Consider the following 24,933-nt stretch of genomic DNA (forward strand, 5'->3'; position numbering starts at 1 on the left):
GGGGGGCGGGGCCTGGCTGAGTTCCGCCCACTGCCCTCCAACCGCAGCGTTCAGTGAGAAGGCGTGACCTGCGGCCGGAGAGCCTCCCTGCTATTGGCTGTTCGCGAGCTGTCTCCGCCCCCCTCGGGAATGAATGAGTGAATGAATGAGGGCGGTGGCGCATGCGCGGTGGGGGCGGGGCGCACGGCGCACGCGCGGCGGCGCGGTCACCTTCCCCGGCGGGGCGGGGGGCGCTCTTTCTCCCCGCGCATGCGCACGCCGCCGCCGTCGCCCTCCGCGCATGCGCTTGGGGCGGGGCGTGGGCGGGGCCGGCGGCGCAGGCGCAGGCGCAGTGCGAGCGCCGGCTTGAGGCGAGGCGCGGCCGAGGCGAAGCCGCGGCGGGGGGGGGGGGCTCCGCCATGTACCGGCACGGCCGGGCCGCCGCCGTCCGCCTCCGCCCCGCCGCCTCCCTCCGCCCCTGGGTCCCGGCCGAGGCCGCGGGGGCCGGCCCGCAGCCGCCGCGACGCCGTTACCGAGCGCGGCCGCAGGTGAGGGTCGAGGGGAGGGGGCGGGGCCGTGCTGAGGGGAGAGGGCGGGGTATGCAAATGGAGGGCGGGGAGAGGCGTGGCCATGCAAATAGGAGCCGCGGCGTAGGGGCGGGGCGGGTAGGCGTGGCTATGCAAATAGACGTCGCGGGGTAGACGTGGGGTGGGGGCGTGGCTATGCAAATAGACGTCGCGGAGTGGAAAGGGATAGGACGGGGAGCTTGTTTGGGGGCGTGGCTATGCAAATGTAACCGCGGAGAAGCAGTGGGGGGGGCTTTTGCTGCTGATTGGGGGCGTGGCTATGCAAATAGACGCCACGGGGGGGCACTGAGGTGGGGCGGGACTGCTGTTTGGGGGCGTGGCTATGCAAATAGATACCGCTATGTAGAAGTGAGGAGAGGCGGGGCCGGCTGGCCCGAAGGGGGCGTGGTTATGCAAATCGCGGCCTTGGGACCAGGTTGCTGGGGGGGGAGCCCGCCGTGGGGGCGGGGCCTGCGGCGTGGGGGCGGGGCCGTGGGGGGCTGAGGGTCCCCTGCGTGGGGCGGCTCCGTCCCTGGGGTCCTGCTGGGTCCCTGTGGGGCAGATCCCTCCCCCCATGGGGCAGATCCTTTCTCCTATGGGGCAGATCACCCCCCATGGGGCAGATCCCTCCCCCCATGGGGCAGATCCCTCCTCCCATAGGGCAGATCCCTCCTCCCATGGGGCAGATCCTTTCTCCTATGGGGCAGTTCACCCCCCATGGGGCAGATCCCTCCCCCCATGGGGCAGATCCCTCCTCCCATAGGGCAGATCCCTCCCCCCATGGGGCAGATCCCTCCTCCCATGGGGCAGATCACCCCCTATGGGGCAGATCCCTCCCCCCATGAGGCAGATCCCTCCCCCCATGGGGCAGATCCTTTCTCCTATGGGGCAGATCCCTCCCCCCATGGGGCAGATCCCCCCCTACGGGGCAGCTCCTTTCTCCCATGGGGCAGCTCCCCCCCCCCCACGGGGCAGCTCCGTGGCCGGGGGGCCCTGCCGGTGCCCCGCACCCCCCCTTGGGGACGTCACCCCCACCCAGGCCGTCCCCCATCCCCCAGGACCTGGAGCCCACCCGCGGCCCCCTTTCGGCGCTGCCCCTCCTGCCCCCCCCAGCCCGGCCCCCCGGCCCCCCCCGCGTTCGAGCCTTGTCCCCCCCGGAGGGGATGGAGGGTGACATCACTACGGTGGACGGGCGGCGGGAAGATGACATCGCCGTCCGCGATGGCCCCGCCGCCGCCGCCGTCCTCCTCCTGCGGCCCCCGGCCGCCTTCCTGGCCCCCGCCGGGCCGCCCCGCCGCCCCCCGCCCAGCATGGAGGAGCACTTGGCCGTCATGCACCAGAAGCTGCAGCACGAGGTGACCGAGGGTGGCGAGAAGGTGACATCGGGGGGGGGGGGGGGGGGCTTTGGGGGGGTTCTTCCTGCGCTATAGGGGGTGTCAGTATGGGGGGGTGGCCTCGGTGGCACTGCGGGGCACGGGGTGACGAGGTGGGGGTGACAGGGTGGGAAGGGGGTGAGAAGGTGGGGGTGGCAAGGTGAGAGAGGGGTGACAAGATGGGGGTGACAAGATGGGAGTGATAAGGTGGGAAGGGTGACAAGATTGGGAGGAGGGTGACGAGGTGGGGAGGTGACAATATGGAAGGGTGGTGACAAGTTTGGAAGGGTGACAAGGTAGGAGGGTGACAAGATGGGGGGTGACAAGTTTGGCGGGGTGACAAGTTTGGGGGTGACAAGATGGAGGGGGGTGACAAGATTGGGTGGGTGACAAGATGGGAGAGGGGTGACAAGATGGAGGGTGACAAGGTAGGAGGGTGACGAGATGGAGGGGGTTGACAAGATGGAGGAGTGGTGGCAAGATTGGGGGGTGACAAGGTAGGAGGGTGACAAGATGGAGGGGGGTGACAAGATGGAAGAGTGGTGACAAGTTTGGAAGGGTGACAAGGTAGGAGGGTGACAAGATTGGGGGGGGTGACAAGACGGGGTGACAAGATGGGGAAGGGGTGACAAGGGGGAGGGGGGCCCCCCCGGCGCCCCCGCCCCCCAACCCCTACACCCAGCCGCTGGGGGACTCCGTGTCCCCCTGGGGGGGGGGTGGGGGTGGCCCCCCTCCCCCACCCCCCTGACCCTCCCCCACCCCCTCCCCCCAGCTCCCCAATTTCTTCCTGAAGATCCCCGACTACGGCCTCTACTCCCCCGACGTGGAGTTCATCCACCCCGCCCTGCGCCTGCACACGCGGTGAGCCACCCCCGGCCTCCCCGGGGCGGGGGGGACAGCGGGGGAGGCGCGGTTGTGCCAACCACCGCCTCCCTGTCCCCGCCGCCAGCGGGCGGCCCATGTACCAGGTGGCGGTGGCCCTCTGCCGGGCGGTGGCCTGGGGCTACTTCGCCAGCCTGCGGCTGGAGGTGCTGGCGCTCACCCGGCACCCCGAGGACTGGAGCATCCGGGCGCGCTGGCGCCTGACGGGGCTGCCCCTCCACCTCTGCCTCCTGCGCTTCTACCGCCGCGACAAGCGTCACCTCCTGCGGTCAGCACCCCGTCACCCCCCCCCCCCGTCACCCCCCCCCCCATCACCCCTTGCCACCCCCTCTCACCCCCTCTCGCCCTGGTACCTGCTGCGGCACCGTGGACCAGGAGGTTGGGTCACCCCGTGGCCCCTTTGTCACCGTGTCCTTGTCACCCTTTTGTCACCGTGTCCTTGTCACCCCGGGGCCCGACAGCCCCACCTCCCCTTTGTCACTGGAGCCCTGCGTCCCCCTCAGCCCGGGGCCCAGCTGCCGCGCGTCCCCTCTGTCACCGCAGAGCTGTGTCCTCTCTGTCCCTGTGCCCCCACGTCCCTGTCCCTCCCCAGGGTGGGATGCCAGCCCCGTGTCCCCTGAGTCCCCGTGTCCCTGTCCCTCCCCAGGGTGGGATGCCAGCCCCATGTCCCCATGTCCCCCGTGTCCCCATGTCCCTGTCCCTCCCCAGGGTGGGATGCCAGCCCCGTGTCCCCTGAGTCCCCGTGTCCCTGTCCCTCCCCAGGGTGGGATGCCAGCCCCATGTCCCCATGTCCCCTGAGTCCCCATGTCCCTGTCCCTCCCCAGGGTGGGATGCCAGCCCCATGTCCCCATGTCCCCCGTGTCCCCATGTCCCTGTCCCTCCCCAGGGTGGGATGCCAGCCCCATGTCCCCCGTGTCCCCATGTCCCTGTCCCTCCCCAGGGTGGGATGCCAGCCCCATGTCCCCTGAGTCCCCATGTCCCTGTCCCTCCCCAGGGTGGGATGCCAGCCCCGTGTCCCCATGTCCCCCCGTGTCCCCATGTCCCTGTCCCTCCCCAGGGTGGGATGCCAGCCCCATGTCCCCATGTCCCCATGTCCCTGTCCTTCCTCAGGGTGGGATGCCAGCCCTGTGTTCCCATGTCCCTGTCACCCCCCAGGGTGGGATGCCAGCCCCATGTCCCCATGTCCCCCGTGTCCCCATGTCCCTGTCCCTCCCCAGGGTGGGATGCCAGCCCCATGTCCCCATGTCCCCCGTGTCCCCATGTCCCTGTCCCTCCCCAGGGTGGGATGCCAGCCCCATGTCCCCATGTCCCCCGTGTCCCCATATCCCTGTCCCTCCCCAGGGTGGGATGCCAGCCCCATGTCCCCGTGTCCCCACGCCCTCCCCTGACTCCGTCCCCCCCCCCAGGTCCTACGACGCCTTCTCCACCTTCTTCCTCAACTCGCAGGGGCTCATCCGCTGCCACCGCGTGGACAAGGTAAGGCCGGGGGACACCGGGGGACACCGGGGGACGCCGGGGGACACCGCAGTGCCCCTCGTGTCCCCCCCGACCCTAATTTTGTCCCCCGCCAGCTGATGCCAGCCCCCACAGCCGTGACCGAGGCCAAGAAGCTGCTGGTGGCAGCGGCGGTGGCGGTGGCGCTGGCCGAGCCGGGACCGGCCTTACGCCTCACCCTGAAGCCCCCTGCCACCTCGGGGGACACCTGAGTCCCCGAATCCTTGTCCCCGTGTCACCCCCCCCCCCCCTTAACTTAATGTACAGAATAAAAACCAGACGGACGTGACCGGAGGGGACAGCCGCGTCCCCAAACGGGGAGGGGCGGAGGGAGCCGGGAGCCGCTCGTCTTCCAAACCAGCTGTATTGGCTGGGGGTGTCCCCAAGTGTCCCCAAGTGTCCCCAAGCGTCCCCGGGGCGCCTCAGCCCAGCTCCTCCCGGCTCTTGCCCACTTTCTTGGGCATCTTGCGGGCGCTGGCGTCCTCCAGCTCCTTGGCCTGGTAGTAATGGGGGGCCACCTCCAGCAGCCAGGCGCTGTCGATCTCGATCACCTGGGGACAAAGGGGACGGGGTGACACGGGGCGGGGGTCACTTGGTGGCCTCGGGGACCGGCCTGGCACCCCAAGCCCGCGGGGGACACGGTGGGGACCCCGGGTCATCGCCCTGGTCGCAAAGGGGACAAGGCCACCGGGTCCCTGTTGTCCCATTGTCCTTGATCCCCACCATGGGGACGTGGCCACCGGGTCCCTGTCACCCTGGTCCCCCTGGGGACATGGCTATGGGGTCCCTGTCATCCTCCTGTCCCCAGCGTCCCTGGCTGTGTCCCCCATCCCTGTGTCCCCATCCCTGTCCCAGTGTCCCCGTGGCCATGGCAGTGTCCCTGTCCCTGTCCCCATGGTGACATCCCCATAGCAGTGTCCCTGTCCCCATCCCTGTGGCCACATCCCTGTCCCCATGTCCCTGTCCCAGTGTCCCCATGGCCCTGTCCCCATGCTCACAGCAGTGTCCCTGTCCCAACGTCCCCATGCCCATGTCCCCATGCCCATAGCTGTGTCCCTGTGTCCCTGTCCCAATGTCCCCATCCCCACGGCCACATCCCTGTGTCCCTGTCCCAGTGTCCCCATGGCCCTGTCCCCCATGCCCATAGCAGTGTCCCCGTCCCCATGGCCCTGTCCCTGTCCCCATCCCCACAGCCACATCCCTGTCCCAGCGTCCCCATGGCCATGTCCCCACGGCCCTGTCCCCATGCCCACAGCAGCATCCCTGTCCCCATCCCCAGGGCCGTGTCCCCATGCCCTGTCCCAGTGTCCCCACAGCCACGTCCCCATCCCCATGGCCCTGGCCCTGTCCCAGTGTCCCCATGTCCCTGTCCCCATCCCCATGGCCCTGACCCTGTCCCAGTGTCCCCACAGCCACGTCCCCATCCCCATGGCCCTGTCCCCATCCCCATGGCCCTGACCCTGTCCCAGTGTCCCCACAGCCACGTCCCCATCCCCATGGCCCTGGCCCTGGCCCAGTGTCCCCACGTCCCTGTCCCCATCCCCATGGCCCTGGCCCTGTCCCAGTGTCCCCACAGCCACATCCCCATCCCCATGGCCCTGGCCCTGGCCCAGTGTCCCCACGTCCCTGTCCCCATCGCTATGGCCCTGTCCCAGTGTCCCCACGTCCCTGTCCCCATCCCCATGGCCCTGGCCCTGTCCCAGTGTCCCCACAGCCACGTCCCCATCCCCATGGCCCTGTCCCCATCCCCATGGCCACATCCCTGTGTCCCTGTCCCAGTGTCCCCATGGCCCTGTCCCCCATGCCCATAGCAGTGTCCCTGTCCCCATCCCCATGGCCCTGGCCCTGTCCCAGTGTCCCCACGTCCCTGTCCCCATCCCCATGGCCCTGGCCCTGTCCCAGTGTCCCCACAGCCACGTCCCCATCCCCATGGCCCTGTCCCCATCCCCATGGCCACATCCCTGTGTCCCTGTCCCAGTGTCCCCATGGCCCTGTCCCCCATGCCCATAGCAGTGTCCCTGTCCCCATCCCCATGGCCCTGGCCCTGTCCCAGTGTCCCCACGTCCCTGTCCCCATCCCCATGGCCCTGGCCCTGTCCCAGTGTCCCCACAGCCACGTCCCCATCCCCATGGCCCTGTCCCCATCCCCACGGCCACATCCCTGTGTCCCTGTCCCAGTGTCCCCATGGCCCTGTCCCCCATGCCCATAGCAGTGTCCCTGTCCCCATCCCCATGGCCCTGGCCCTGTCCCAGTGTCCCCACGTCCCTGTCCCCATCCCCATGGCCCTGTCCCAGTGTCCCCACGTCCCTGTCCCAGTGTCCCCACGCCCCGCCCCCACCTGCCGCATGAACTCCTTGGTGGTGAAGACGAGCTCGTGGTAGAGCACCCAGCGGGGCTGCTCCTCGAAGAGGGAGCTGTTGGGGTGGATGAACACCGTCTGCTGGTGCTTCACCGTCCGGTACCCGCCCCGCGTCAGCCGCGCCGTGTGGTAGAAGAAACCGGCGGTGATGGCCTGGGGGGGGGGGGTGGGGGGGGGGTCAGCGTTGGGGGGGGTGGGGGTGGGGAGGGGTGCTAGGGGATGCTGGAGGGGAATTGGGGGTCCCATGGGGGTCCCTGCAGGTCCTGGGGGGAACTTGGGGGTCCCAGGAGGGGAAATGGGGGTCCCTGGAGGCCCCATGAGGGTCCCAGCAGGTCCTGAGGGAAATCTGGGGGTCCCAGGGAGGGAACTGGGGGACACTGGGGGTCCCATGGGGGTCCCATGGGGGTCCCTGCAGGTCCTGGGGGGAACTTGGGGGTCCCAGGAGGGGAAATGGGGGTCCCTGGAGGCCCCATGAGGGTCCCTGCAGGTCCTGGGGGGAACTCGGGGGTCCCAGGAGGGGAACTGGGGGACACTGGGGGTCCCATGGGGGTCCCATGGGGGTCCCTGCAGGTCCTGGGGGGAACTCGGGGGTCCCAGGAGGGAAACTGGGGGACACTGGGGGTCCCATGGGGGTCCCTGCAGGTCCTGGGGGGAACTCGGGGGTCCCAGGAGGGAAACTGGGGGACACTGGGGGTCCCATGGGGGTCCCTGCAGGTCCTGGGGGAACTTGGGGGTCCCAGGAGGGGAAATGGGGGTCCCAGGAGGGGAACGAGGGGAACTGGGGGACACTGGGGGTCCCAGCACATCCTGAGGGGAACTTGGGGGTCCCAGGAGGGGAACTGGGGGTCCCATGGGGGTCCCTGCAGGTCCTGGGGGGAACTTGGGGGTCCCAGGAGGGGAACTGGGGGTCCCTGGGGGTCCCATGAGGGTCCCAGCAGGTCCTGAGGGAAATCTGGGGGTCCCAGGGAGGGAACTGGGGGTCCCATGGGGGTCCCTGCAGGTTCTGGGGGGAACTTGGGGGTCCCAGGAGGGGAACTGGGGGTCCCATGGGGGTCCCTGCAGGTTCTGGGGGGAACTTGGGGGTCCCGGGAGGGGAAATGGGGGTCCCCATGGGTCCTAGGAGGAACCTGGGGGTCCCAGAGGCTCCTGAGAGGTGCCAGGAGGGGAAACGGGGGGTCCCTGGGGATCAAAGGAGGGGAAATGGGGGGCCAAGGTGGTCCCAGGGGGTGAAATGGGGGTACCAGGGGGTCCCACGGGGGGAAATGGGGGTCCCTGGGGATTCGGGGGGGGAAGGGGGTCCCTGCAGGTCCTGGGGGAAACTGGGGGGGGGTCTCAGGGGCTCCTGGGGGGTCCCAGAAGGGGAAAGGGGGGGTGGCAAGGGGGAAACGGGGCGCCCGAGAGGGGCCCTGGAGGGCACGAGGGTCCCGAGGGCTCGTTTGGGGGGCGGGGGAGGGGGGGGCCCGGGGGCTGGGGTGACCTTGCGGACGGGGCCGTAGTCGCCGGCGCAGGAGGAGGGGGCGACCTCGACGCGCTCCATCAGCCCCTCCAGCTGCTCCCGCACGTCCCGCGCCCGGCGCAGGGAGCGCGCCTGGACGAAGTGCTCGTAGCACCACTGCAGGGAGTGCCCGCTGGCCACCCACTGCCGGGGACACGGGGGGACACGGGGGGACAAGGGGGACACGGGGGACACGGGGATGAAGGGGACAGGGGGATGGGGGGGGCATGGGGGGAGACATGGGGGACACAGGGACATGGGGATGGGGGGAACACAGGGGAGACACGGGGATGGGGGGACATAGGGGACATGGGGATGGGGGGACACGGGGGAGACACGGGGATGGGGGGACAGGGGTGACACAGGGACATGGGGATGGGGGGGACACGGGGGAGACACGGGGATGGGGGGACATAGGGGACACGGGGATGGGGGGACATAGGGGACATGGGGGACAGGGAGGGACGGGGGGACATGGGGGGAGATGGTGACACGGGGGGACACGGGAGGGACAAGGGGGGACAAGGGGGACATGGGGATGGAGGGGACATGGGGATGGGGGGGACATGGGGGGGACACGGGGATGGGGGGAACATGGGGGACAGGGGGGACATGGGGATGGGAAAGACATGGGGATGGGGGGGACATGGGGGGGACACGGGGGACACAGGGGACACGGGGATGGGGGAGACATGGGGGACACGGGGGGGACACGGGGATGGGAGGGACAGGGGGGACATGGGGATGGGGAGGACATGGGGGACACGGGATGGGGACATGGGGGGACACAGAGATGGGGGGAGACATGGGGGACACAGGGACATGGGGATGGGGGGGACGTGGGGGACACGGCATGGGGACATGAGGACATGGGGGGGACACGGGGATGGGGGAGACATAGGGGACACAGGGGACAGGGGGATGGGGGGGGATATGGGGGACACGGGGGGGACACGGGGATGGGGGGACAGGGGGGACACAGGGGACATGGGGATGGGGGGACACGGGGACACAGGGGACATGGGGATAGGGAAGACGGGGATGGGGGAGACATGGGGGACACAGGGACATGGGGATGGGGGGGACACGGGGGAGACACGGGGATGGGGGGACATAGGGGACATGGGGATGGGGGGACAGGGGGACATGGGGGGAGATGGGGACACGGGGGGACACGGGAGGGACATGGGGGACACAAGGACATGGGGGACATGGGGATGGGGATGTGGGGGGACATGGGGGGACATGGGGGGACAGGGGGACACGGGAGGGACACAGGGATGGGGATGTGGGGGGCCACGGGGGCCACGGGGACGAGGCGATGGGGATGCGGGGAGAGCAGGGATGGGGACGGGGACACGAGGGCAGCGGGGGCCACGGGGATGGGGCCACGGGGAGAGGGGGAGACAGGACATAGGGACAGCGTGGGGACAAGACAGGGGGACACAGGGACACGGGGAGGGGGGAGAGGGACACCGTCAGCGCCTGCTCCCGGCCACCCACCCCGTGTCCCCAACCCGCCAGGGACCTCTGTCCCCTCGCCCGCCCCCGTGGTCCCCAGAGCCCCCCAACGCCCCCAGAGCCCACATTTACCCCCCCAAACACCCCCTCCCCCCCGTGTCCCCCCCGTGTCCCCTCCGTGTCCCCCCGTGGCCCCGTGCCTGGTTGTAGACGTTGAGCAGGACGAGGTGGTCCCCGCCGGGGACGTGGAAGCCCAGGCGGGCGCTGTCGGCGTGCAGGACCTTGTCCTTGGGCCGGTAGAAGATGGCGTTGTTGACCGAGAGCATGGCCGCCACCGTCAGCACCTCCTCCGTGCAGCCGTACCTGGCCGGAGGGGACACGGGTGGCACCGCGGGGACCCGGGGGGTGGCACCGCCGCTGGTGGGGGTTCGGGGGAGGGGGGCGTTGCTGGGACAACATGGGGACAACTGGGGACACTGCCGGGATGTCTAGGGACAACCCCAGGACTCCTGGGGACACCAGGGGACACCACCAGGATGCCTGGGGACACCACTAGGACACCAGGGACACCAGGGGACACCAAGGGACACCACCAGGACACCCAGGGACACCACCAGGACGCCTGGGGACAGCAAGGGACACCACAAAGATACCTGAGGACACCCAGGGGACACCAGGACACATGGGGACACCCCAGGGGACACCACCAGGACATCTGGGGACAACCCAGGGAACACTCAAGGGCCATGCAGGGCCACCACAAGGACACCTTGGGGACACCCTGGGGACACTCACTGCTCGGAGGCCAGGATCATCTTGGCCAACATGGGCTCCACCGGCAGCTCCGCCATGCGCCGGCCCAGCTGGGGGCAGGGAGAGGACAGCGCTGGGGCCAGTGCTCCCAGTAACCCTGCCCAGTGCTCCCAGTGCCATGGTGAGCTCACCCATAGGGCCCACCACCACCATTCCCAGTCCCTCCAGTGCTCCCAGTGCCATGGTGAGCTCACCCAGGGGGGCTGAGGACACCCAGGGCCTCCATCCCAGTCCCTCCCAGTGCCATGGTGAGCTCACCCATGGGGTCCACCACCACCATCCCAGTCCCTCCCAGTGCTCCAGTACCATGGTGAGCTCACCCAGTGGTTGAGGGCACCCAGGGCTCCCATCCCAGTCCTTCCCAGTGCTCCCAGTACCAGGCTGAGGTCACCCAGGGGCGCTGAGGGTACCCAGAGCCCTTGTCCCAGTCTCTCCCAGTGCTCCCAGTACCATAGGGAGCTCACCCAGGTGGTTGAGGGCGCCCAGGGCTCCCATCCCAGTCCCTCCCAGCGCCATGGTGAGCTCACCCATAGGGCCCACCACCACCATCCTAGTCCCTCCCAGTGCTCCCAGTGCTGTGGTGAGCTCACCCATAGGGCCCACCACCACCATCCTAGTCCCTCCCAGTGCTCCCAGTGCTGTGGTGAGCTCACCCATAGGGCCCACCACCACCATCCTAGTCCCTCCCAGTGCTCCCAGTGCCTCCCAGTGCTGTGGTGAGCTCACCCATGGGGTCCGCCACCACCATCCCAGTCCCTCCAGTGCTCCCAGTGCTGTGGTGAGCTCACCCATGGGGGGCTGAGGACACCCAGGGCCTCCATCCCAGTCCCTCCCAGTGCTGTGGCGAGCTCACCCAGTGGCTGAGGGCCCCCAGGGCCCCCACCCCAGTCCCTCCCAGTGCCTCCCAGTCCCTCCCAGTACCGTGGTGAGCTCCCCCAGGTGGTTGAGGGCGCCCAGGGCGTAGAGCTGCTCCAGCGCCAGCACCAGCGTCTCGTGGGGCGGCGGGTCCAGGAAGTCGAAGTGGATCAGGTCGTTGATGCCTGGGGACGGGGACGTCACCCGCTGCCACCCCAGGGCCACCCCAGGCCCCTCCTGCTCCCCCGGGGTGTCCCCCCCACCCAGAATGTCCCCAGTGTCCCCAGGCCCTGAGCTGTGGCCCTGCCCCGAGATGCCTTGAGGTCTCCCCTGTCCCCAAACATCCCCTGAGACGCTCCCGAGGTGACCCAACAGCCCCCAAGATGCCCTTGAGATGCCTCCTAAGATGGCCCGATGGTCCCTGATGGTCCCCAAGATGCCTGGATGTCCCCTGTGGTGTCCCTGTGTCCCCTGAGGCACCTTTATGTCCCTCAAGCTGCCTCCTGAGACGCCCTGATGGCCCCCAAGATGCCTCCTGAGATGTCCCGATGCCCCTTAAGATCCCCAGTGCCCCCTAAGATGCCTCCTGAGACGCCTCAGTGCTTCCTAAGACGCCCTAATGTCCCCTACGATGTCCCCTGAGATGCCCTGACACCCATTAAGATGTCCCAGTGCCCCCGAAGATGCCTCCTGACAGGCCCCAAAGCTCCCTAAGGCGCCCCAATCCCAAGGTGTCTCCTGAGAAGCCCCGATGGCCCCCGAGATGCCCCAGTCGCTCCTGAGATGTCTCCCGAGGCGCCCTAACAGCCCCTACGATGTCCCCATGCCCCCTGAGGAGCCTCCTGAGACGCCCAAGTGCCCTCTTAGATGTCCTCACGCCACTTAGGGTGCCCCAATGCCCCCCGAGGTGCCTCCTGAGATGCCCTGATGGCCCCCGAGATGCTCCAATGGCCCCTGAGATGCCCTGATGGCCCTTGAGATGCCTCCTGAGAAGCCCCAATGCCCTCTAAGATGCTCCAGTGCCCCCCGAGATGCCTCCCGAGATGCCCCAATGCCCCCCGAGATGCCTCCTGAGATGCCCCAATGCCCCCCGAGATGCCTCCCGAGATGCCCCAATGCCCCCCGAGATGCCTCCTGAGATGCCCCAATGCCCCCCGAGACGCCCCAATGCCCTCTAAGATGCTCCAGTGGCCCCCAAGATGCCCCCCAAGATGCCCCAATGCCCTCTAAGATGCCCCAATGCCCCCCGAGATGCCTCCTGAGATGCCCCAATGCCCCCCGAGATGCCCCAATGCCCCCCGAGATGCCTCCTGAGATGCCCCAATGCCCCCCGAGATGCCTCCCGAGATGCCCCAATGCCCCCCGAGATGCCTCCTGAGATGCCCCAATGCCCCCCGAGACGCCCCAATGCCCTCTAAGATGCTCCAGTGGCCCCCAAGATGCCCCCCAAGATGCCCCAATGCCCTCTAAGATGCCCCAATGCCCCCCGAGATGCCTCCTGAGATGCCCCAATGCCCCCCGAGATGCCCCAATGCCCCCCGAGATGCCTCCTGAGATGCCCCAATGCCCCCCGAGATGCCCCAATGCCCCCTGAGATGCCTCCTGAGATGCTCCAATGCCCTCTAAGATGCTCCAGTGCCCCCTGAGATGCCCCCCGAGATGCCCCGATGCCCCCCGAGATGCCCCGATGCCCCTGTCTCACCAAGGCTCTTGAGAAGGAGGACGAGGGAGCCCAGGTCGGCGCGTTGGATCTCGGGCACCGGCGTCTCCTCCAGCTCGTGCTGGAAGGCCCAGGCCGTGTAGAGGCGGAAGCATTTCCCAGGAGCCACCCGGCCGGCGCGGCCCGCGCGCTGGTTCGCCGAGGCCTGCGGTCACCGTCCCTTGTCACCCGCAGGGCCACCGGGTCGGGGGGGGGGGGGGGGGGACGACACGACAGGGGGAACGTGGAGGGACAACGGACGTGGCTGCCCACGGGGACCTGGAGGAATGGGGACATGGGGACCCAGAGATGAGGGGACCAAGGGACGTGGGGACGTGGGGGGGACAAGGGACATGGCTGCCCATGGGGACCCAGAGATGTGGGGACCAAGGGACATGGGGACGTGGGGGGACAAGGGACACGGCTGCCCATGGGGACCCAGGGACATGGGGACACGGGGATATGGAAACCAAGGGATGTGGGGACATGGGGACATTGGGACTAAGGGATGTGGGGGACACGGGGACAAGGGACAAAGCTGCCCATGGGGACACTGAGGCAGGGGGACACAGGAACCCAGAGAAGGGACATGGAGACCTGGGGATCCGGGGACATGGGGACATGGGGACACGGGGACCTGGGGACGTGGGGACTAAGGGGTGTGGGGACATGGGGACAAGGGACATGGCTGCACACGGGGACGCTGAGGCATGGGGACGTGGGGACCCAAAGAAGAGACTGGGGGACGCAGGGACATGGGGACCTGAGGCCACAGGGGCCAAGGGATGTGGGGACACGGGGACCAAGGGACGCGAGGACGCCAGGAGCCAGCTGCCCCCAAGGGGACCCAAGGACCCCGCAGAAGGGCCACAGCCACCGAAGGGGAGGGAGGGGGGGACACGGGGGGGACAGGGCGCGGGAGGTGACGGGGGGGACGGGGTGACGCGGTACCCGGGAGCAGGGGGTGACCACCAGGGACTCCATGCCGGTGCGGGCGCTGTAGCTCTTCTGCTTGCAGAAGCCGGGGTCCAGGACGTAGACGATGCCGTCGATGGTCACCGACGTCTCCGCGATGTTGGTGGCCACCACCACCTGCGGGGGGGGGCGGGGACATGGCAGACCACGCCCCCAGCCCAGGCTCCACCCCTTGGCTCCACCCCCCGAGCCCCCACCTCCTTAAGCCCCACCCCTTTCACTCCACCTTAAGCCCCAACCCTTAGACTCCACCCCACAGACCCCACCCCAAGCCCCACCCCCTTAAACCCACCCTAAGCCCCACCCCTTAGACCCCGCCTTATTAAACCCCACCCCTTAGACCCACCCTATTAAGCCCCACCTCCTTAGACCCCACCCCAATAAGCCCCACCCCCTTAGACCCCACCCTAATAAGCCTCACCCCCCTAGACCCCACCTTACTAAGCCCCACCCCTGAGACCCCTCCCTATTAAGCCCCACCCCTGAGACCCCACCTCATTAAGCCCCACCCCCTTAGACCCCACCCAACCAAGCCCCACCCCCTTAGACCGCACCTTTCTAAGCCCCACCCCCTTAGCCCCCACCCTATTAAGCCCCACCCCCTTAGGCCCCTCCCTATTAAGCCCCACCCCTTAGACCCCTCCCTATTAAGCCCCACCCCCTTAGACCCCACCCAAGCAAGCCCCACCCCCTTGAACCCCACCCCTTAGCCCCCACCCTAAGCCCCACCCCTTAGGCCCCACCCCTTAGTCCCCCACCCTAAGCCCCACCCCCTTAGCCCCCACCCTATTAAGCCCCACCCCTTAGACCCACCCTATTAAGCCCCACCCCCTCAGCCTCCCCAGCCCCCACCCTTCTGAGACTCCACCCCCTCCCCGGAAGCCCCGCCCCCCCCCTTAAAGGGCCGGCGCCCACCTTGCGGGCGCCGGGGGGGGTGGGCTCGAAGATGCGGGCCTGCATGTCGGAGGGGAGGTTGGCGTAGATGGGCAGCACCAGCAGCTCGGGCAGGCGGGAGCCCAGGCGGCGGCAGCGCTCCTGCAGCAGCTCCACGCAGGCCTCGATCTCCTCCTGCCGCGGCACCTCAGCACCCGGTGGGGACACCGGGGGGGGACGGGGACAGCGGGGGGGACACGGGGACACCCGGGGGGGAGACGGGATGCTCAGGGGAGCAGGGACACCGGGGAGGGACGGGGACACTGGGGGGGACACGGGGACACTGGGGGGAGATGGGATGCTCAGGGGAACAGGGACACCGGGGGGACGGGGACACCGGGGGGACACGGGGACACCGGGGGGACACGGGGACACCCAGGGGAGGGACAGGATGCTCAGGGGAACAGGGACACCGGGGGGGACAGGGACACCAGGGGGGACACGGGGACACCGGGCGGGGAGATGGGATGCTCAGGGGAGCAGGGACACCGGGGGGGACGGGGGCACTGGGGGGACACGGGGACACCCAGGGGAGGGACAGGATGCTCAGGGGAACAGGGACACCGGGGGGGGACAGGGACACCAGGGGGGGACACGGGGACACCGGGCGGGGAGATGGGATGCTCAGGGGAACAGGGACACCGGGGGGGGACGGGGACACCGGGGGGGGACAGGGGGACACGGGGGGAGACGGGATGCTCAGGGGAACAGGGACACCGGGGCGGGGGGACGGGGACACCCGGGTTGGACACAGGGACACCCGGGGGGGGACATGGCAGGGAGACAGGGAGATGGGGGGGGCCAGGGACACCCAGGAAGGATGGGGACATCCAGAGGGACATCGGGGGCACCAGGGGAATGGGGACATTCAGGGGGAATGGGGACACTGAGGGGGGACACCAGGGACATCAGGAGGAAGGGGACGGCCACGGGAACAGAGACACCCAGGGGGACATCAGGGACACCAGGGGATGGGGACACCCAGGGGACACTGGGGTGACACTGGGGGCATCAGAACGTGACGGGGACAGCGAAAGGGACAGCAAGGACACAGGGGGGTGGCAGGGGGGTGACACCCAATTGCTGGGTGTGGAGGACGATGTCCCCAAGGGGTTGGGTGACAGAGGGGCGCCCGGGGGTGGCAGGGAGGGGACGGGGGGACGCGGGGACACCCACCTGGCCGGTGAGGAAGACGAGGATGTCCCCGGGGGGCTGGGTGACGTGGATCTGCAGCACCGACACCACGCACGCCTCCAGGTAGTCGGCCTCGGGTGCCTGGGAAGGGGACAGCGGGGGGACATCAGCACCGGGTGTCCCCAAGTGTCCCCAGGCAGCCCCCTGCTGCCCTCGTGTCCCCCCTGTCCCCATGTCCCCCCGATGTCCCCTAATGTCCCCTTGTCCCCCGATGTCCCCTTGTCCCCCAGTGCCCCTACGTCCCCCTGCTGCCTTCGCGTCCCCCCGTGTCCCCTTGTCCCCCAATGTCCCCTTGTCCCCAGCGCCCCTACACCCCCCTGCTGCCATCGTGTCCCCCCGTGTCCCCTTGTCCCCCCATGTCCCCTTGTCCCCCAGTGCCCCTACATCCCCCTGCTGCCGTCGCGTCCCCCCGTGTCCCCTTGTCCCCCAATGTCCCCTTGTCCCCAGCGCCCCTACACCCCCCTGCTGCCATGGTGTCCCCCCGTGTCCCCTTGTCCCCCCATGTCCCCTTGTTCCCCAATGTCCCTTTGTCCCCCAGCGCCCCTACATCCCCCTGCTGCCGTCGCGTCCCCCCGTGTCCCCTTGTCCCCCAATGTCCCCTTGTCCCCAGCGCTCCTACACCCCCCTGCTGCCATCGTGTCGCCTTGTCCCCCCATGTCCCCTTGTTCCCCAATGTCCCCTTGTCCCCAGTGCCCCTACATCCCCCTGCTGCCATCGCATGTCCCCCCATGTCCCCTTGTCCCCCAGTGCCCCTACATCCCCATGTCCCCCCATGTCCCCTTGTCCCCCAATGTCCCCCAGTGCCCCTACATCCCCATGTCCCCCCGTGTCCCCTTGTCCCCCCATGTCCCCTTGTCCCCCAGCGCCCCTACATCCCCCTGTCCCTGCGTCCCTCCCATGTCCCCTTGTCCCCCAGCACCCTACGCCCCCCCGTGTCCCCCTCCGTCCCCCGACGTCCCCGTGTCCCCGTCACCTTGGTGTAGTAGATGTCGACGGGGAAGCGGCGCCCGGGGATGCGGAAGACGGGGGCCTGGTCGAAGAAGGCGGAGAAGCGCTGGGTGTCGAGGGTGGCCGAGGCCACCAGCACCTTCAGCTGGGGACGGAACCGGGCGATGTCCTTGATCAGGCCGAAGAGGACGTCGGTGTGCAGGGTGCGCTCGTGGGCCTCGTCCACCATGATCACGCTGCGGGGCCGGGGGACGGACGTGGGGACGTGGGGACGGGCGTGGGGGACGTGGGGACAAGCGTGGGGGACGCGGGGACGGATATGGGGACAGGGGGACAAGCGTAAGGGGATGGGGACGGGGACGTGGGGAGAAGCGTGGGGGACATGGGGACAGATATGGGGACATGGAGACAAGTGTAGGGACATGGGGACAAGCGTGGGGGACATGGGGACGGATATGGGGACATGGAGACAAGTGTAGGGACATGGGGACAAGTGTAGGGACATGGGGACAAGCGTGGGGGACATGGGGACAAGCGTGGGGGACATGGGGACGGATATGGGGACATGGAGACAAGTGTAAGGACATGGGGACAAGTGTAAGGACATGGGAACGGATATGGGGACATGGGGACAGATATGGGAACATGGGGACAAGTTTAAGGACATGGGGACGGGTATGGGGACATGGGGACAAGTGTGGGGGACATGGGGACGGATATGGGGACGTGGGGACAAGTGTAGGGACATGGGGACGGGTATGGGGACAGATTTGGGGACATGGAGACAAGCGTGGGGACAGGCATGGGGGACGTGGGGACAAGCGTCGGGATGTGGGGACAGGTATGGGGATGTGGGGACACGGGGACAAGCGTGGGGGATGTGGGGACAAGCATAGGGACAGGTATGGGGACATGGGGACAGGCATGGGGACAAGTGTGGGGACATAGGGACGCAGGGATGGATGTGAGGACATGGGGACAGGCGTGGGGACACGGGGACAGGGGTGTGAAGATGTGACACAAGACACAGGGACGTGAAGACGGGTACAGGGACGTGGGGACAGGGATGGGGACACCAAAGTGACACCAGTAAGACTAAAGAGAAAGACAGCACTGGGGACATGGGGCCGCTCTGCCAGCCCCTCGCTGTGTCCCAAACGTGTCCCCAACGTCCCCCCACTGTCCCCAACTGCCCCCCATCCCCACAACGTCCCCAATCATCCCCCCCCCTGCTGTCCCCAGTGTCCCCTCAAAGTCCCCAAAACCCCCACCCCCCCCAAAATGCCCCCCGCTCCCCCCTGCTGTCCCCAACCCCAGATACTCCCCCCCCCATGTCCCCAGGGTCCCCCCAGTGTCACCCCTAGGGACACCCCTAATGTCCCCTGCCCTCCGCCGTCCCCAACCCCCCCGTTCTCCCCCAACATCCCGATGCTCCCGATGTCCCCAGCATCTCCGGTGTCCCGCCATGTCCCTGATGTCCCCTCCGTGTCCCCAGTGTCCCCAAGGCCACCTGTAGGAGGCGAGGTCGGGCTCGGTCAGGAATTCCCGCAGCAGCATCCCGTCCGTCATGTACTTCAGCACCGTCCGCTCCGACGTGCAGTCCTCGAAGCGGATGCTGTACCCCACCTGGGGACAAGGGACGTGTCACCGGTGTCACCCGGTGTCCCTTGACTCCCCCCAGGGCCCCTCACCCCCCCCCCCCCCCCCCGAGTCCCCAGCTCCCCCCTCGGTGGTCTCCAGGGTCCCTAAGTGTCCTCAGGGTCGCCTGGAGTCCCCTCGCTTGCCCAGGGCGTCCCCCTGGGGTGTCCTGGGATGGGGACGTGTCCCCAGAGTCCCCTGAGGTCCCCAGGAGGGGGACATGTCCCCCTGGGGTGTCCTGGCATGGGGACGTGTCCCCAGTGTCCCCTGTGGTCCCCAGGATGGTGAGGTGTCCCCTGTGGTCCCCTAGGATGGGGACATGGCATTAGGGTCCCCTGTGTCCCCAGGGTCCTATGGGACAGGGACATGTCCCCAGTGTCCCCTGCAGTCCCCAGGGTGGGGACATCTCCCTTGGGGTCCCCAAGGACGGGGACATGCCATTAGTGTCCCCAGTGTTCCTCAGGGCTCCCGGGGACAAGGGCATGTCCCCAGTGTCCCCTGGGTCCCTGGCAAGGGGGACATGTCCCTGGGGTCCCCTGCGGTCCCCAGCATGGGGACACGTCCCCTGGGTTCCCTGGGACAAGGCCACCTCCCAGGGTCCTTTAAGATGAAGCCACATCCCGGGTGTCCCCCAGGGTCCCTCTGGGACAGGGACGTGTCCCCAAGGTCCCCTGTCACCCTCTGGTCACCAGAGCCACCTCTCAGGGTGTCCCTCACCCCTCGCGTCCCCCTGGCTCCACGTCCCCGTGTCCCCCTCACCGTGTCCCCCGCCGTGTCCCCACATCCCTCCCCGTGTCCCTGCCGTGTCCCCGTGTCACCTCGTTGCCCAGCTTGGTGCCCATCTCGACAGCCACGCGGGCGGCCACGCTCATGGCGGCCACGCGCCGCGGCTGCGTGATGCCGATCTTCAGCCCCTGGCGCGTGTAGCCCTGGGAGGGGACGGGGACGGCTGTCAGAGGGGGGACACAAACCCTCCCTGCCCCCCCAAACCCCCACCTGCCCCCCAATACCCCCCAGCTCCCCAATTGCCCCCCCGATGCCCCCCCATCTGCCCCCCATTGCCCCCCTAATGCCCCAAACCCCCTTATCTGCCCCCCAAAGCCCCCCCATCTGCCCCCCGATACCCCCCATCAGCCCCCCCATACCCCCAACCCCGTTATCTGCCCCCCTGACACCCCCAGTCCCTCTAACTGCCCCCCATCACCCCCGTGATGCCCCCCAACCCCCCTGTCTACCCCCCTGATGCCCCCCAGCTCCCCCACCTGCCCCCCATCACCCCCCAACCCCTTATCTGCCCCCCATCGCCCCCCAACCCCCTTATCTGCCCCCCCAATGCCCCCAGCCCCCCTATCTGCCCCCCATACCCCTTTATGTGCCCCCTAATGCCCCCAACCCCCTTATCTCCCCCTGAGCTCCCCCATCTGCCCCCCGTCACCCCCCAACCCCCTCATCTGCCCCCCAGTGCCCTCAGCCCCCCATCTGCCCCCCATCACCCCCCGATACCCCCCAATCCCCCATCTACGCCCCCCAATGCCCCCTCATTTCCCCCCCCGCTGCCCCCCAGCCCCCCTACCTGCCCCCCACCCCCCAATGCCCCCCCGTGCCCCCCCACCTCCTCGTGCAGGTACTGGGGGATCTGGGTGGTCTTGCCAGAGCCCGTCTCCCCCTCGATGACCAGGATCTGATGGCGAGCGATGGCGGCCACCAGTTCGTCGCGATAGGGGAAGATGGGGAGGCTGCGGCGCACCTCCTGCGCCGACTGGCGTCGCCGTTCCGCCTCCGGCACCGGCGCCGGCGCCTCCTGCGGGCACCCGCAGCGTCCCTCCGGGGTCCCCACGGCACCTTCGGGGTCCCCTCGGCACCCTGGCATCCTCCCAGGGTCCCCTCGGTGTCCCCACAGCCCCCCATCATCCTCCCAGGAGTCCCCCAGCGTCCCCACGTCACCCCCAGTGTCCCCACAGCCCCCCATCGTCCTCCCAGGGGTCCCCCAGCGTCCCCACGTCACCCCCAGTGTCCCCACAGCCCCCCATCATCCTCCCAGGGGTCCCCCAGCGTCCCCACGTCACCTCCAGTGTCCCCACAGCCCCCCATCGTCCTCCCAGGGGTCCCCCAGCGTCCTCATGTCACCTCCAGTGTCCCCACAGCCCCCCATCGTCCTCCCGGGGGTCCCCCAGCGTCCTCATGTCACCCCCAGTGTCCCCACAGCCCCCCATCGTCCTCCCAGGGTCCCCCCCGCTGCCCACACGGTCCCTACAGCATCTTTAGGACCCCCTCCAGCACCCCAATCCCCCCTCTACCCCCCCAAAATCCCTCCCATCACCCCCAGGACCCCCTCCAGCACCCCCAAAACCCCCTGCCCCCTCACCTTATCAGGCTCGGTGCCCTTCATCTGCACGGCGCTGACGAACTGGATCATCTCATCCTCCTCCAGCACGAAGTCATAATCCTTGGGGGGCTGACGGCGGGCGGCATCGCGCGCCCCAAACCTCAGGGAAGCCGCCCCGATTCTCTCCTCTTCCCATCGCCGCTGCTCGTCCCGGGGGGCCATTCGCTCTTCCTCCCCTCCCGTCGCTTCCTCGCGCTCGGGGATCTTCTACGGGGAGGCGATGAGAGCGGTGAAACCACCCCGCTGTCCCCCCGAAACCCCCCGCCGCGGCAGGAGGGACCTTGGGGAGATGGAGGAGGGAATCTGAGGTGCTGGAGGGAGTCTTGGTGGTGACGGGAGGGATCCTGGGGGGATAAAGGAGGGATTTGGGGTGCTGGGGGGGGTCCTGGGGGCGACAGAAGGGACCCTGGGGGGATAAAGGAGGGGATTTGGGGTGCTGGGGGGGATCTTGGTGGTGATGGGAGGGATCTTGAGGGGATAAAGCAGGTATTTGGGGTGCTGGGGGGGATCTTGGTGGTGACGGGAGAGATCCTGGGGGGACAGAGTGGGGATTTGGGGTGCTGGGGGGATCTTGGTGGTGATGGGGGGATCTTGGGGGTACAGAGTGGGGATTTGGGGTGCTGGAGGGGTTCCTGCGGGAGATGGGAGGGATCCTGGGGGGATTAAGGGAGGATTTGGTGCGCTGGAGGGGATCTTGGTGGTGACGGGAAGGATCCTGGGGGGATAAAGGAGGGATTTGGGGTGCTGGGGGGATCTTGGTGGTGATGGGAGAGATTCTGGGGGGATAAAGGGAGGATTTGGGGTGCTGGGGGTGTCCTGGGGGCGACAGGAGGGACCCTGGGGGGATAAAGGAGGGGATTTAGGGTGCTGGGGGGGATCTTGGTGGTGAGGGAGGGATCTTGAGGGGATAAAGCAGGTATTTGGGGTGCTGGGGGGGATCTTGGTGGTGACGGGAGGGATCCTGGGGGGATAAAGGAGGGATTTGGGGTGCTGGGGGGGATCCTGGGAGGGATCCTGAGAGGACCGAGGGAGGATTCGGGGTGCCGGCGGGGGCTGGGGGCCCCTCACCTTGCCCCGCGTCTCCTCGGGGATGTAGTACCGGTTACTTTTCTCCAGTTTTTCCTTCTCCCCGGCCCGTTTGTACTCGCGGGCCAGATCCCGCACGCGGCGTTTGTACTCCAGCTCGCGGCGTTCCGCCCCCGTCAGCGCCTCTTCCCCGAAAAGATATTCCTCGTCGGCGATCTCCGCTTCCAGCTCTTCCAATTTATCCCGTTCTCGTTTAGCTAAGTATTCCCGGCGGGATTTTTTCCGTAGTTCTGGAACCTGGGGGACACATGGAGGGGGGGGGGGGGGGGAAATGGGGGTGTTGGGGCTCAGTGGAACCCCGCTTCGGCACGGGGTTGGCCGGATCCTGGAGCTCACCATGGTTTTTTGATCTTCTTCGGCGATTTTGAGGCGTTTCTGGGCTTCTTCGTAAGCCTGGGGGTGAAAAAAGGGGGTGAGGAGGGGAGGGGACCCCAAATTCTAACTGCAGAGGGACCCCAATTCCTACCCAAACCCCCTAAAGCCCATCCAGGGAACCCAAATCTAACTCATGGGCACCCCTAAATCCCCCCAGGGATCCCAAATCCCACCCAAAATCCCCCTAAATCCCCTCCAGGGACCCCGATTTCCACCCAACCCCCCCCAAAATCCCATCCAGGGATCCCAAATCCCACTGAAAGACCCCCAGGAGCTTGGCAGGGCCCCCCCAAATCCCACCCAGGGACCCCAATTCCCACCCAAACTCATGAAATCCCATCCAGACCCCTGTAAATCCCACCCAGGGACCCCAATTCCCACCCAACTGCCCCCCAGATCCCACCCAGGGACCCCCAGGAGCTTGACAGGGCCCCCCCAAACACAGCTGGGCCCCCCCAACCCCACCCAGGCACCCCAACTCCCACCCAACCCCCCTAAATCCCCTCCAGGGACCCCAATTCCCAACCAAGCCCCCCAAAATCCCATCCGGGGATCCCAAATCCCACCCAAGGACCCTCAGGAGCTCGGCAGGGCCCCCCCCCCAACACAGCTGGGCCCCCCCAAAAGGCACCGCGGCTCCCCCCCACCCATCACCTTGGCGTCGGGGCGGGCGAGGACGCTGCGCGTGCGGTCGCGGTCGCGGCGGCGCAGGCGCTCGGCGAAGGCGTCGCGTTCCTCCAGATCCCGCAGTCGTTCCCGTTCCGACGCTTCCCATTCCGCTTCCGGCTCCTCGGGGGGCTCCGGATCCCTGGTTTGGGGGGGGGGGGGAGGTCATGTGGGAGCACCCCAAAACCCACGGGGGACCCCAAAACCCACAGACCTTAATAATTTGGGGGGCCCGAAGGGGTTTTAAGTGATCCTGAAGAGGGGAACCCCAAAATGCCAGGGGGGGACTCAGCACCCAAAGGGATCCCGAAAGCTCTTGGGGGGACCCCAAGGGTCAGGAGGGGACTCTGAGACCCCCCCCGGGGGGGACCCCAATATCGAGGGGGGCCCTGAGAACCTGTGGTGACCCCCAGGGGCAGGAGGGGACCCCAAGCCCCCATAATTGGGGGGGACCCCGAGAACCAGGGTGACCCTGGACACCTGTGGTGACCTCCCAGGGGCAGGAGGGGACCTTGAGACCCCCATAACTGGGGGGGACCCCAAGAACTGGGGGGGGAACCCCGAAAACCGGGGGGGACCCCAAAAACCGGGGGGGACTCACAGCGGCGGCGGCGAGGGGCTGGAGGCCTCGGGGGACTCGGAGCGGCGGCGGCGGAGGTGGCGGCGGCGGCGGTGGTGGGAAGCGTCGGTGCTGCTGGGGGCGGAGCCATGGGAAGGGGCGGAGCTGGGGGCAGGGCCTGGCCCCTCGTCATCGCTGTCGACCAATCGGTAGCCCTGGCTGCGGCGCTGCAATTCCCGTGCGGCCCGCTCGGCTGCTCGGCCCGGTGGCTCCCGCGGCGCCTCCCGGGGGACCTGGGGGCGGGGACAGCGTCAGGACACGCCCCCCTTGACCACGCCCCCTTTGTGCTTGGCCACGCCCCCCCCCCACTCCTCATTGGCTGCTCCCTCCCCATCAACCCTACCCTATTGGGACTCAGCCATGCAAACCACGCCCCCTTCCGCACTGGCCACGCCTCCATCCACCTGACCACACCCACACAGACCCCACCTTCTCACCTTAGAGCCACGCCCCCATAGGACTCTACCTTAGGAGCCACGCCCCTCTCTACTTAAGCCCCGCCCTTACCTCCCACAGGCCACGCCTCCACACGGGCTCCTTCACGGAGAAGCCCCTCCCACTCCCCCGAAGCCACGCCCCCTCCCGGTGAAGCCCCGCCCACCTTCTCCCACAGCTCCCGCGCGAAGGCGCGGACGCGCGGCTCCTCCACCCGCAGCGCCTCGGTTTCCCGCAGCCGCTCCAGCAGCTCCTCCACGCTGCGGCTCCGCTTCGCCAGCGCCACCAGGAAGGCGGGGACGTGGCGGCCGCTCAGCCCCAGCAGCGCCTGCAGCTCCCCGGACACCCAGCGCTCCAGGGCCGCCGCCGCCGCCGCCATGGCCGCTCCCCTTCCGCCTTCCCTCCCGGCCGCCGTAGGCCGCGCGCACCGCCCGCAGCCAATCCCCGCTCGCCTCCGCTCTGCGCATGCGCTCTTCTGTAGCCCCGCCCGCCTCCGCCTCCCGCCCTACCGTGGCGGCGCGCATGCGCACTCCCGCCCTACCGTAATACTCCGTCGAGCCGCGCCGCTACAAAGATAAAGCCACCCTTCTGGCTCCAGGGCCGCCGCCCGCGCCTCCCGCCCCGGTCCCCAGTGTCACCAGCAGGGCTCAGCGCAGCCACCGTCACCTTTTATTCTCACTTTGTCGCGATACAGTGCGGCCA

At 68.4% G+C, this 24,933-nt stretch overlaps 2 protein-coding genes across 6 annotated transcripts; one reads left to right on the top strand and one right to left on the bottom strand.

The window, feature by feature from the left end:
* The first annotated feature begins 234 nt into the window (after positions 1 to 234).
* Positions 235 to 4,583, top strand: CUNH6orf136 (chromosome unknown C6orf136 homolog). Of its 2 annotated transcripts, none has more exons than XM_087730043.1 (6): positions 235 to 527; positions 1,585 to 1,900; positions 2,691 to 2,779; positions 2,868 to 3,068; positions 4,207 to 4,276; positions 4,372 to 4,583. In XM_087730043.1, the coding sequence occupies exons 1-6, from the start codon at positions 250 to 252 to the stop codon at positions 4,504 to 4,506; spliced, it is 1,089 nt and encodes a 362-aa protein (XP_087586169.1). In that variant the 5' UTR covers positions 235 to 249; the 3' UTR covers positions 4,507 to 4,583. The 2 variants fall into 2 exon arrangements, with proteins under 2 accessions (XP_087586169.1, XP_087586170.1); XM_087730044.1 differs by having other exon boundaries at positions 317 to 527; positions 1,604 to 1,900.
* Positions 4,469 to 24,682, bottom strand: DHX16 (DEAH-box helicase 16). Of its 4 annotated transcripts, none has more exons than XM_087729830.1 (20): positions 24,398 to 24,682; positions 23,779 to 24,029; positions 23,166 to 23,319; positions 22,473 to 22,529; positions 22,119 to 22,373; positions 21,030 to 21,257; positions 20,277 to 20,465; positions 19,483 to 19,593; positions 18,537 to 18,652; positions 17,052 to 17,262; positions 16,061 to 16,159; positions 14,867 to 15,019; positions 13,928 to 14,068; positions 12,980 to 13,142; positions 11,344 to 11,462; positions 10,405 to 10,472; positions 9,810 to 9,972; positions 8,131 to 8,292; positions 6,633 to 6,708; positions 4,469 to 4,845 (listed from the first exon to the last, which is right to left on the bottom strand). In XM_087729830.1, the coding sequence occupies exons 1-20, from the start codon at positions 24,608 to 24,610 to the stop codon at positions 4,469 to 4,471; spliced, it is 3,306 nt and encodes a 1,101-aa protein (XP_087585956.1). In that variant the 5' UTR covers positions 24,611 to 24,682. The 4 variants fall into 4 exon arrangements, with proteins under 4 accessions (XP_087585956.1, XP_087585955.1, XP_087585957.1 ...); XM_087729831.1 differs by having other exon boundaries at positions 4,643 to 4,845; positions 6,633 to 6,806; XM_087729829.1 differs by lacking the exon at positions 10,405 to 10,472 and having other exon boundaries at positions 6,633 to 6,806.
* Positions 24,683 to 24,933: the final 251 nt, after the last annotated feature.

Source organism: Nipponia nippon, unplaced genomic scaffold, assembly GCF_047370975.1.
Source record: "Nipponia nippon isolate SJK-2023a ecotype South Korea unplaced genomic scaffold, ASM4737097v1 scaffold_47, whole genome shotgun sequence".
NCBI lineage: Eukaryota > Metazoa > Chordata > Aves > Pelecaniformes > Threskiornithidae > Nipponia > Nipponia nippon.

Bases quoted from the DNA above. Each gene is read 5' to 3' on its own strand.
- DHX16 (XM_087729829.1), bottom strand. From the start codon at position 24,610: ATGGCGGCGGCGGCGGCGGCCCTGGAGCGCTGGGTGTCCGGGGAGCTG. The intron at 22,530-23,165 runs GTGATGGGTGGG...TTTCACCCCCAG, and splicing joins TCGCCCGCCCCGACGCCAAG to GCTTACGAAGAAGCCCAGAA. The intron at 9,973-11,343 runs GTACTGGGAGGG...CCCTCCGGCCAG, and splicing joins ACCTGGGGGAGCTCACCACG to GTACGGCTGCACGGAGGAGG.
- CUNH6orf136 (XM_087730043.1), top strand. From the start codon at position 250: ATGCGCACGCCGCCGCCGTCGCCCTCCGCGCATGCGCTTGGGGCGGGG. The intron at 2,780-2,867 runs GTGAGCCACCCC...CCCCGCCGCCAG, and splicing joins GCCCTGCGCCTGCACACGCG to CGGGCGGCCCATGTACCAGG. The intron at 3,069-4,206 runs GTCAGCACCCCG...CCCCCCCCCCAG, and splicing joins GACAAGCGTCACCTCCTGCG to GTCCTACGACGCCTTCTCCA.